Genomic DNA, 12435 nt, shown 5'->3' on the forward strand with positions numbered 1-12435 from the left:
CAGACCAGCTTGTACCGTTCTGGAGGGCAGAGCCCAGACAAGGTTCCAATAGACAAACCTCATCCAGTGTATGATCAGGCTCCAGGCCTACGGCTTTTTTACCTGAGCGTGTTCTTTTCTCTCCTGGAAACTAGGCCAGAGGTAAAAGTGGAAAAACCTGGAAGGTGAGGTGACCTCCAATAACCCACCCCTGCCGATGCCTACCCAAATTTTAAAATAAAAGAGAGTCCAAGGTTCATTTAATTGATAATTACATTTGAGGCAAAAATCTGTAGCCAGACCTGAAGACTAGCCCACACCTCAGCCATGGGGCGCTGCCTGCCCTCCTGCCCCCCGCTCTGCCCCCCAACAGCTCTCCTGGCTCCTGCTCACCCCTGGCAAGCGCCGACTGCAGGGCCTGGAGCAGCTGCTGGGAGGCAGGAAGGGCCTTCGGAGCAGCAGGAAAGCTAGTTACCTGCAGGGGCCCCTTAGCCAGTTCCCTGGCCAGGAAGGCAGGCTGTGGGAGGCACAGAAAGAAACACATTCCAAGTCTGGTCATTTTTCATCTTTATGCTTGACGGAGTGCGTGCCAGGTACTCTCGAAGGGGCGTGAAAACAGAGAGCGTGTACTGGGAGCAGTTAAGGTCTTCTCACCCATGGAGCCGAGGGGGCCCCTCCTCCCTAGAACCTCAGTGTGTCCTCTTTCTCCTGGCCTCGGAGCCATGCCATTTCAGACCTTCATTCGTCCTCGCCCTTGCTTTGGCCGCCACTTCCCGAATCATCTGCCTCCCCTCAGCCCACATGAGGCTGGGGTGCCCTTCCAGCGTCTGGACTGACTGGGCCTTAAGTCATGGGAAGCCTCTAGGCCCCGTGGCCCCCTGGTCAGGCGGTTCCAGCCTTCCTCCTGTTTCCATCTCACCCCCTCGCTTTAGCAGAATTGAGCCTGGGCTGTGAGAGGACGTGCGCACGCTCCCCACGCTTTCCCACATGTGGCTCTTTCCTTTGGCCCCTTCTCTTTGCCCGGAAGAGTCTCCGCTGCACCTGCACATAGCTCAACGCTGCGTCCTTCTCATTCCTGACTGGGTCTTACATCCTCCTTGAAACTCTCTGGACTCCCTTTCTCATGGAGCCCCCCAGCCCTGCTTTGTCATGGCTACCCTGGCTCACATCTCATCTTCCCTGTCACCCCTTAGACCCCCATGAGGACAAGCTCGAGCTGTCTTAGTTTTGTCTTCCCGCATCTAGCACAGGCCTAGTGTAGGTACTCAACTGATTGTCAAACAAAGGGGCAAACAAAGCCCTAGATACATGAATTCAGGATGTTTTCTTTGATGCTCTTCAATCGCAGGCCACCCTCCTATTTGAGGAAAGTGAATCCAGGCATGGCTGTAACCTAAGTCGCTGTACAAACAAGCCAGCGGCAAGTAGGTCCGCACAGGCGGAGAGTGGAGAAGGGAGTGGGGCTTACAACCATGTGCCGGGCACTGAGCTGGGCCTTGATTTTTATCTTGTTTGATCCTCACAACTTGATAGTGAGGAATAATTATTTTTATTCCTGCTTCTTATGAAAAGTATGTGCAGCCTAGAGAGGGTAAGACCCTTGTCACTTCTAAGGCAGATGGCTGGAGGTCTCTACCTTGACCAGGTTTTCCAGGCCAAAGCAAAAAGTTCTTGTGAAGTTTTATCTGGGGCATATTAAATGTTGGCATTTCTATACAGTTTATAGTTTTTCTCTGTTGCTTACTCAGCTGGCAGAACCCCTGGCTGGCTCATGGCTGGCCTGAGGCCATGTTGGGGCTCATTTGGTCTGAGGGGGCCTCGCTGTCTCTGCCAAGTGCCTCCTGGGTCTTGAGTTCTGGCCTACCAGGCTGTAGGACCTGCTAATAAGCCCTCAAGGCAGTAGGGTGAGGCTGGGCCTCCCACCTGCTGCCCGTCTACCTCAGGGCTAGCTGTCTGTGCACACAGGTGCCCCAGCCTGTTCTTCACTGCAGCTTCTGGCCCTGCTCACCGCAGCTGTCCCCACCACAGTAGCACAGAGCACCAGATCCTGACGTGCCCTCCCAGGTACCTGAGAGTACACAATGCATTGCCCATAGTGAGAACAAATTGTCCTATATCCCTCTGCACTGTTGGGTGTCCTCTGATTTCCTCCCAAGTGGCGGCTACCCCAGGAACTGGCAGCTCCATCTGGGGTGTCTGACATGTCTCTGGGGAAGCTTGATCTTGGGCCTTTGCTCAGTTTCAGTCTGTCTTAAGATGAGCTGACCTGGAACTTGAAGGGCAGAGGAGTATACTGAGAGGTGACATCTGTCCCTTTGTGGGAGGGACAGACACGTATGGACAAGTCCTCTCTTGGAAAACTGTCAAAGTATGTGTAATATTTAACAAGAGGGCAGGACCAGGCATCCTGTTGCCTATGAGAAGAAGGGGTTCCCACCCTTCTATTTATTCAACAGATGTTTACTGACAGCCCCACTGGGCAAGGTTTCTGGTGGCATACAACAGGAACTGGCTCTGCTTAACTTAAGCAGAAAGAGAATATACTGGAATTAAATATGATAGCTTATAGAATAGACAGGAATGCCAGAGAACTGAGCTTCAAAACAGGAAGAAGTCACGGGAAGTGGGGCAAAAAAAACAATCGGCTGTCCATGTAAGAATTTCCCGCAAGTCTGGGTCACATGCCCATGCCCAGATGCCTGGGAAAGGATATATCTCTCTCCTTTTGGTTTCCTTAGTGGAAGGGCATGCCCTCTCTCCTGTCAAGACTCATGCAACCAGGAATGGCCCCCAAATATGAAGGAATTTTAGATGATGACTAACCTAAAAAGTGATAGTTGGCAACTGCACAGGCATTTTTGGATTAAGCATCATATGCAATAAGGCCCTGAGACATACGGAAGGGTAGGACATTTGCTGCCCTCTCAGAGCTCAAGGTGTACAGGGGGTCACTACACAGTGGGTGGGGTGAGCTGTGGTCACCTAGAGAGCCCTTGGAGGGGCATTCACCCCAGAGGGTGGCTCCAAGCCATGGGTTGTGGTGCCACTCACTGAGGCATGGACCACAGAAAAGGTAAAAGGTTTGAACATCATTTGGGATCTGAATTCCATATGGCTTTGACTTGGGGAGCTGACTGAGGAAGAGGGAAGGGCCAGGTGTGTCCAGTGCTGTCACAGAGGTGGGAGCCAGGGCCCAGGGTAGCAAGGTTCCATGTTGAGTAGAAGATACTTCTGTTAGAAGATCTAGAAACTGTCCAAACAATGGCGTTTGAGTCCCCACCCAGAGCTCTGATGTGTGTGTGGTCTTCATTCATGAGCTCCCTGGGAGTGCCTGGAAAGGGAGCATGTGATCTGGCATGCTACATACAAAGAGGATCTGGCCCCTTGGCTGCAGTCGGGTGGATTTCCTCCCAGCGGCCGAGCTTCAGCCTAGCCTGGAACATCGTTTTTCCAGGAGAAATGGCCCTTGCTCAGAGCGGGGGCAGCAGGAAGCTACCAGCCTGCACCACTCTCAGGCCCTGAGCCTGCCTGGGGCTTCCTGTCCCTTTCTCCCCCTCGGAGGGAGACACCCCAGGCCAGCAGCAGTCGCATGGTCACATTCATCTCTTTGACCTCCTGTTAGGTTACAGTGCTGAGTGTGGAGATGACTGCACTGAAGGAGGAGAGAGACCGACTCAGAGTGACATCTGAGGACAAGGAACATAAGGAGCAGCTTCAGAAGGCCATCAGGGACCGGGATGAGGCCATTGCAAAGTGAGTTTGTTTAATTTTACTTTAATTACAAGTAACATGAATAAATGCTCAATTTTAAAAATTAGATCATACAGAACAATACAAAAGTGAAAGTGAGTTTCCCTGCTACCCGCCCTTACTCCAGTCACATTCCTCCCCCCAGTCAGACTCTACTGGCGAGAAGTCGGCCATGCATCTTCTATAGATCTTTCTCCTGTGCATATGCAGGTGTTTGGGCAATATAGCTGCAGAGGGTCTCCGCAAAACATTGATGGCATAATGCTCTACATGTCTTATTTTTGTTGTTCTTTGCACTTATATATTGAAGAACTTTCCAATTTCATTATATATATCTACCTCAACATTTTTATTTTTGGGCTTTTGGTGGTGATTGTTGTTTACTTTTTATTATGGATTATTTCAAGCATACACAAAAGTAGAAGATGTAAGATGAATCCCTTGTCTCAGCTCCAACACTGATCATATCTCCCCACCCGCCTCCTCCGCCACCCCACTGGACTGTGTTAAAGCAGGTTCTAGGAGACCAGCTCATCTCTTCCATGAACACTTCAATATAGATCTCTACCAGAAAAAAGACTTTGTAAAACACATAACCACAGTACAGTTACCACACTTGAAAAAACTTAAAATCGTCATCGTCTAGTATCTAGTGTTCAAATTTCCCCAGCTGTACCATAAATGTCTTTTTATAATTGATTAGAATCGGACTTCAAAGTCCACATACTCCATGTAGTTGATATGTCCCAAAAATCTGTAACACTCCCCCACCATCTTTTTTTTTTCATAATGTATTTATTTATTGAAGAAACTAGATTGTTGGTCTCATGGAGTTTTTCTGCATTGAGTTTGCATCCCCAGAGTGTCATTTAACATTTTTCTCTGTCCCCTATATTTGCAGTAAAATAGGTTTGTTACATTTGGATCCCCTTTTCTATGGTCCAGACCTGTCAGCTTTCTGTCAAATTTCTAGTCATTAAGGAACTATACTCAGTGATGCTCCCAATCTTTGTATCTTTGCCACTGGATTCCTGGTGGATATTGAATAGCAGTGTGATATTTTGGAGTTGGAGCATACTTTTATGATTAGCAAAGTGTGAAATTGTGCATTCAATTGGGTAATAAAGTGGTAAAATCAAGGTGCTAATTGTGGAAGCCCACTGGTAATAAAAAAGCAGAATGAAGTTAGAAGTAGAGTCCGGTTGGTCACCTTCTCTCAGCAGGATGGGCAGAAGAGAGCTGAACCTCAAGCTCCGACCACATTACCAGATGTCATCAGCATGGAAGGTGACGGATACGACCAAAGAAAGTTCCAGCGTGCAGGAGAGAAGAAACAAGTTGTCCAGGCCCCCTCCCTTACAATAAGCAAAACCTAGCTGTGACACCTGGGTGACAGAGGAGGCCACCAAGTCTCCACAGAACCTTAAAACACATCATACCCTTGCCTGCTGTCAAAGGACGCCACTTAACCACCTGGAGTCTGACCCAGCAGACTTGCAAATTCTCCTCTCTGAGTCCTCCTAAATTCTCCCCACTGAGTAGGGAGAACTCTGCGGTGAGGCCCCTGTCCTTCCTGGACCCCAAAGAACAGGTATTAAATCACTCCAGGAGGATTCTTTTTCTGTCCCTTAGAAGTCAAATTCTTGGTATACAGAATTGAGACACAAACCTAAGAGATCATTTAAATGTCTGAGAGCCACACCACATTTGTGTAGGACCGTAAGTTTTTCAAGATGCTTTCATACACATCATCTCTGATTCTTTCTGGCTGCACTTCAGAATCATCTGGGGGACTGTCTGGATGCCAGGGCCCTCTCCAGAACAATTCAATCTGAATCTGTGGATTTGGGACCACTTCTTAAAAGCACCCCTCTACCCCCACCTTGTGATTCTAATGTGTAGTCAGAAATGAGAACCCCCAAAAAATATAACTTCCCTCTCCTCACTGGGCTGCAAGAATCTTAGTGTGTTCCTTATACCATACAATAGATGAGCTTCAGAAAAGTTAACAATTTTACCTCCTTGCAGGTGAAAGGTTTTCTCACTAAGAACAATCTGAGGCTAGCAATCTGCCTTACAAAAACAAAAAGGAGTCAGTTACTTACTAAGTGGTTTCACTTCAACCACTAGAATCCATCCAGCCCTTTGAAGTATTACTTTTTAAAAAGGATTACTATACTGGCCGTCAGCTTCCGTAGCTTTGTCTTCCTGGTCTGGGGTTTCTCATGAATGACAAGCGCTGATTCCCTGAGAAACGTTCCCCAGGGCGCGGTCCAAGGCGAGGATACAAAGGTCGGCAAGCAGGCCCTGCTTCGGGGGATTTCAAGGTGGAGAGGTCCCCTCCAAGGCTGGTGGGCAGCAGCTGAACCGCTGCCCCTCAGCCCGGAGGTATTAGTCAGCACATTCCGGGGACTCCAGGCTGCTCGTGGCGCCATCTGCCGGGAGGCGCCTAGAAGTTCGCGAGGCTGTAGCCCACGTGGGGCGCCAGGGCTTGCTGCGAAGTTCCTGCCGGGTCGGCCGGGCGTCCATGGCAACCGGCCACGCGGGGATTTCTGTTCTTCCCCGCCAACCAATGGCAGTGGGCGTGACCGGCAGCCTGCGGCATCTGAGACCCCGGCACTCATTGGACAGGCTCGGCTTCTGTCCCTGCAGCCGCAGTGCGGGTGGAGGGGCAGCGATGCAAGCTATTTGTAGCGGCTTCTCTAGGAAGGGCGGGCTGGGCACCGTTTTGTGGCCTTAGGTTGTTGGGAGTTGGTGACAAGAGACCAGAGAGGCAGTGTTGGTCGCGGAGATGGCCCGAGCGCTTTACCCGAACTGCCCACCTTTCGGGCACGTTAGCTTGATGCAGTCGGCGTTTCTGAGGCCTGAGCTGGGCAACCCCAGCAGGCAGGGGTCTTCTAACCCTCTTTGGGCCGTGCACATTGGCTGCTGACCCTGTGCACCGGGAACACTTCGTTTTGCATTTCACAGGTGAGAGGTAGTGGTTGACAAGGGCTAGATAATGCTTTTGGCAGCCAGACAACCTGCTCCTCCTCAGCAGGGGCTGCCCAGCTAGTCTCCTCCACTTTTTGTTCCCATTACCCACCCTGGAAAAATTGTCTTTTGCATTGGACAACCATGATTTGGGAATGCTGGGGAAATCCAACAAAGAAATAGGTAAAACATCAAGGTGTGAAAATACAAAATGCAAACGTTTGTGCAACAATTTACCATCAATTAATTGATCACCATCCAGAGATAATCAAGTAGACATTTTTGTGGATAACCTTCAAATATACACAGTTTTTCTTTTACAAAACTAGCATCTATCATACCTTGTCTTCTGGTGCATTTCTCTACTCAGTAATACATCATGAATATTTCCCCACTGTCAGTACATATTCAACATCATGATTATTACTGGTGACTGTATTCCATCATATAATTTACTACCAGTCCCCTAATTGTAGGCTATTATGATTAGCCTGGCTGTGATGATCACCACTGTGTGGCTCCCTGGCACACATGTGCATCTTTAGCACAGATCCCTTCGAGGGGTTTGCTAGTGAAGAGGAGGAGGCCAGAAGGACAAGGTCCCCACCTTCCATGGGGCCTGGCCTTTTGGGGAAGGGATTAGCAGCTCCTTGGTGCTGTGTGAGGCCTTTACCTCAGGGTTCCAGTCCTAATTTAAGTATCCTCCTGTAGCTACTACTTCATCTGAGACGGGGATGACGAATAATCCCTTCACTATAGGTCAGTCACAAAATGTGTGAAAATGTGTGTGAAAGCATGTTGCAAACTCCCAGGCTCTACAAGTAACATCGTAGTTTCTGTTACAGTTGCTTGTTGTGGATTTGAGGTCTGAGCCTTTTGGCTCATCCTGTGGGCTCCACGTGCTCCAGGTAAAGAACTAGATGCCTCTGGCCCAAGGTGTCCCTGCTCACCCTGGCTTTCTGTTTTTCAGGAAGAATGCTGTGGAGCTGGAACTCGCCAAGTGCAAGATGGACATGATGTCTCTGAACAGCCAGCTGCTGGATGCCATTCAGCAGAAACTGAACCTCTCACAGCAGCTTGAGGCTTGGCAGGTAAGCAAGAACCCTGAGACCTGGGGTGAGGGAAGGCGAGGCTCCAGGAGTCTCTGAACCCCTCCCAGGCAGACTGTTAGGAGAGTTTGTTACTGCAGAGTCCCGTGCGTGTGGGTGAGCAGTAGTCCCAATCTTAACCGGGTGACATTCAGAACTGGTGCTTCCCCAGTCCCTGGGGGCAAATGCCTGAGGAAGCTCTCCAGAACAGTGAACCCCAAGCTCTGCATTTAGGGCTGTGGTGACTTCCAAGCTTGGAACAGGGGCTCCTTCAGCTAGTGGTCTCGGATCTGTTCAAATAGCTAGAAAGAAACAGCTGTTAACATGGAGGGCCCAGGAAAGCCCTATATGACTCAATGAAAATTCACAGCTGTATGTAGTTCAGCAGCCCTTAAGGTGCTGGCAGCTGCTGCCTTCCGTTTTTCAAAGGCCAGCTCCCTTTTTCCCCAAGGGCACCGACCTGGTGTGGCCTGGAGAAAGTGAGTCAGTGTCCATCTCCAAGACCACCATTTTCTGAGTCAGGCCAGCACACCCTGTCCCGGGCCCAGCATGGCTCCCCGCGGGGCCGGGCTGTGCATGCTTTTTGTTAATGAGGTTAGGGTAGTACAGTTTCAGGATGTGGATGTAACAGTTCATGTTTCTCCTCGAGGAATCACAGACAGATGAAAAGCCATCTGCGGCTTTACCAGGCACGTAAAGGCTTTACCACCTTGGAGGGCAGGTTAGCGGTGCCTGTCCCTCTGAAGGCCCTGCCAGGACGGCCGCAGGAGCACTGGCACCCCCTTGCCCCCGGAGCTGGTCCCTGGCTCCTCGGCCTCCTGCCCGGCGACCGGCTGGCCGTTCCCTGGCTTACCGCCCCGTTCTTCTCTCTTCTCTCCTGGCTGCAGTTCGCTTCCTCAGGGCTTTTTACTATCTGGCTCCTTTGGTTTCTGATCTAGTGGCCTTTCTCAGTTCCCGTACCAACAGCTTTAGTTGTACACCCCTCCTGCCTTTGAGGTGAGACTGAGCCTTCATCCCACCCACCCGCTCCCCTGCTGCCATCACAGCCCTGCCCCTGCCACCGTCGTCGTGACTGACCTGCCATGTTGTGTGTGCCGGAGCCCAGCATCATCCCTGTGCAGTGTGCCCTGCCATCAAGCCCGAGCTCCCTCCTGCCATCACCGTCCCACCTAGTGAGCCAGTGAGTGCGGCAGCATGTGGCCCAGCACTGACAAGTTGACCCCTGGTTTCTTGGTACCACCTCCTCACAAACAGGTGGTTTTGCCTACAGAAGGTGCAGGCATGGAACTATGAGCTGCTCATGCAGGTGTGTGTGTGAGGGTCTAAAGTGGTATATTTTATGGGATTCCCTTGACAGATTTTAAAGTGTAAAAAATGTAGTTTGCAATGCACCAGAAAAAAGTGGCTGCTTTGAAAGGGTTTTTCTGAAGAAGCCTTTAGCATTCCTAAAATTGCACTTTAACACCATACATTTTTTATCAAGCGTGTCCTCAGGGCAGGGCTCAGTGCTGAGGATTCAAGACCGGGACCTGGGAAATAGGGAGCTGTCTCCTATTTCTGTGAGGAGGGACAGAGGTGCAGGAAGGAAGTGGGACGTGAAAAAAGACAGGGTTGGGGGAGGGGCAGTGGGGAGGAAGGCAGGAGAGCAGGACAAGAGCAAGAGAGGGGGCAGGGGGCCCACACCCGCCCCCGCCTGGTGGTGTGGTCAGGGAAGTCCCTTTGTTTCGCCCTGAAACCTGCAGATATTGGAGTGGCACCCACGGGTGTGAGCGTGGGAGGTGATGGACTGGCTGGTCAAGGAGGGGCCACCAGCCCCACTTCCTGCCCTGCTCACGGGAGTGGCTGCTCAGAGCCGCAGAGCTCACCTACCCGGACCTCAGGGAGCTGCCGCCCGACACAGGCCCCTCGCCTGCATGGGCCTGAGAGCTGCCTCACTCCAGGGTCTGCCCAAAGCCCTGTCTCTCCACCAGGACGCCCCAGAGCCCATCAGGTCCAGGGTGAAGGACTCAGGCAGACCAGATGCCTGTGCCTGTTAGGGTGCCTGTGTGAACTAGGCAGGGCTGCTTGTATTTCTAGACCAGTAGTTCTTGTGCTTGATCTGTGCTTGGTCTGTGCTTGGTCAGATGGAATCTTGGGCAGAATCGGAATCTAGCAACCAGAATGGAGAGAGAGGAGCTGCTCTGTCCAGTGCCCGGTGGGGCAAAAGCTCCTGTTCTGGAAGGTGGAGTCGGGATGATGGGGGCATTTTCTAGGCAACTTTACCAAACTGGAGGTGGGGAGGGGGACAGGTGCCAGTCCAGTGAAGAAGCCGAGGAAGTGGCTCTCAGTTGGAGCAAGGCAGCCTGGGAGGATGGTGGCGCCCGTGTTCGGTGCCGCACAATGGGGGCTGAAGTGCAGGATGGTGGCAGGCGGGCGAGTGCAGGCTACGGAGCCTGTGTCTTTGCCATGTGGAGCTGCTGGTGGGGCATGGGCCTCAGCAGCTAGTTAGTAATAATTTGGAGAGAAATAAGGGGCAGAAGTCCCCTGAGCCCAGGCTATTGGGCCAGAGAGCTGGCAAGCTGAGGTTGCCCTAGTGCCTGGGGAGGTGTGTGTACTAAGCACGAGCACCTGCCCAGCCCCCAGGGACACGAGGCAGGGCAGAGAGGGCCGGACACAGGCCAGGCTGAGCTGGAGACCTGTCTGGGAGACACAGGGAAATACCGGCAGTGGCCATTCTCTGGGCCTATCAGGGCAGGCCATCTGGTAGGTCAGCCAAGGGGGTAACACTAGGGAGAAGCCAGCCCAAGCCCTGAGGAGACTGGAGGTGTCCCGTGGCTCCAGTGTGTCCCCACGTCTCGCATCTTTCTTGGTCAGGGTGGCCCTGGCTGCAGTCGCTCACTCATCTCACCCCTCATCCTCATCTCACCGTGCATCCTTTGACATTGTGCCACCTACCCACTCACCCCCAGCGCCAGGTCAGAGTCCTGCTCAGCCCCCTCCACTCTGCCCTCTGCAGGACGACATGCACAGGGTCATTGACCGGCAGCTGATGGACACACACCTGAAGGAACGGAGCCCGCTCACAGCTGCCCTCTCCAGGGCCCATGGTGCGGGGCGCGGGGACGAGCCCAGCACTGCTGAAGGCAAATGGCTCTTCTCATTCTTCAGGAAAATTTAAGGTGGGAGGAGTCAGGCCGCAGAGGGAGGGTGGACTGGAGACTTCAACTGAAAAAGGGGGTGTGGGCACGTTTGCACACAGAGTCCCCAGGGCCAGGCTCAGCAGCTGCACTGCCTGCCCGCACTGAGCCTCGTCATGAGAGGGCCTGCTCAGCCTCTGAAGGCTGCCCTTGTCAGAGGGACAGGCAGGAGCCGTCCCCACCCCCAGCCACGCCAGCCTGGGTTTCCCCAGAATCTGCTGCTGTTGAGCAGGGCTCACGCTGCCTCCAGAGCAGCCCCTTAGGTGGGTGCTTCTGCTCAACCCAACAGATTGCCACCCACCCCTCCCACCCCTCCTGCATCCAGCCCAGGCATTGCTGCCCTCCTCTGTGGGAATATGGGGAACAGAAGAAATGGAGGCCCTCCTCTGCATGCCTCAGGGGGCCATCACTGCCCCTAGCTGGCAAGTCACCAGGGCTGAATCCTGCAGGGCACCAGGCTCAGGCCTGAGCCTCCAACTTACCCCCACCACCACCCCACAACCAGCCCAGGGAGTCAGGAGGAGGAGGCCCCTCTCCCATGTGCATGCTCTGCCGGGAGCACCTCTGTGGGTAGGAGACCCGCCTGCTGGCCGGGGCTGTCCTCATGCTCCGTCACAGTGGGCTCTACCAGGGCTTGACTGAAGCCATCCCGAGCCCAGGAAGAAGGGCCCTGCCCTCCGGCACCCCTGCTTTCCCTCCCTGGCTGCCTTCAGTGGTGCGTTCTCCCTCCTGGGGCCGGCAGCCAGTGTGCTCACAGGCCCTCTGCAGGCTTTAGCCATCCAGCCCTTTTCCTTCATGGTACCAGGGCTGGGAGAGGTCTCCTCCTCCTCCCCAGCCCCTGATCCCCTCACACACACAAGTTCTTGGCTCAGCCAAGCCAAGCCAAGCCCAGGCCACAGAATGGCCCCAGAGGGGTCTGCAGTCTGCCCCCTCCGCTGCAGGGGCAGCGTTGGCCCCATGGGGCGAGTGCCTCCAGATGCTGCCCTCCAGGCCTGTGGAAGGATGCGCCCTGTGGTTAACCTGCTGCTTCCTTGGCAGCCACTCCACCTTCTCTGCTGAGGCCCCAACACAGAGGCCCCCTGGGCTGAGCCAGCCCGCAAGCTACTTTTACAAAGATCATCTCCCTTCCGCACACGGGAAAAGCACAGCAGGGATGAGCGGAAAGAATGTACCTATAGATATGTACATACCAAGTGCTGTAATTTTGTATGTAGCAATTATGTAAATACATGTATGGATTTTATAATATACATATATATAAATCTATAAAGGCATATTTTTAGAAAAACAAACCACTGCTTCTTTTGAAAATAGTCTAAAGAATAAAATGAATTTCTACAGAGCTTCCTGCTTCCTGCCTCAGTCATTGTGTACCTGGAGGGGTTGGCTGTTCAGACTGCAGCTTAGACTTCAGAACCGCCACTGGCTGGCCCTGAAGAGGCAGCAGCAGGGAGTCCCTCACACACCTG

The 12435-nt window shown here is 52.7% G+C and overlaps 1 protein-coding gene across 4 annotated transcripts in view; it reads left to right on the forward strand.

Annotated features, from left to right (window-relative positions):
- Positions 1 to 12309, forward strand: part of BICDL1 (BICD family like cargo adaptor 1) — an 84704-nt gene extending 72395 nt beyond the window's left edge. For 2 of the 4 annotated variants that reach the window (XM_036993111.2, XM_036993112.2), the window contains 3 exons: positions 3602 to 3732; positions 7673 to 7793; positions 10786 to 12309. In XM_036993111.2, coding sequence (XP_036849006.2) covers positions 3602 to 3732; positions 7673 to 7793; positions 10786 to 10947 — 414 coding nt within the window. In that variant the 3' untranslated portion in view covers positions 10948 to 12309. The other 2 variants (XR_012125350.1, XM_073222244.1) reach the window with 2 other exon arrangements.
- The last annotated feature ends 126 nt before the right edge of the window (positions 12310 to 12435 follow it).

This window comes from Manis javanica, chromosome 15 (assembly GCF_040802235.1).
Source record: "Manis javanica isolate MJ-LG chromosome 15, MJ_LKY, whole genome shotgun sequence".
In the NCBI taxonomy this organism is placed as follows: Eukaryota; Metazoa; Chordata; class Mammalia; order Pholidota; family Manidae; genus Manis; species Manis javanica.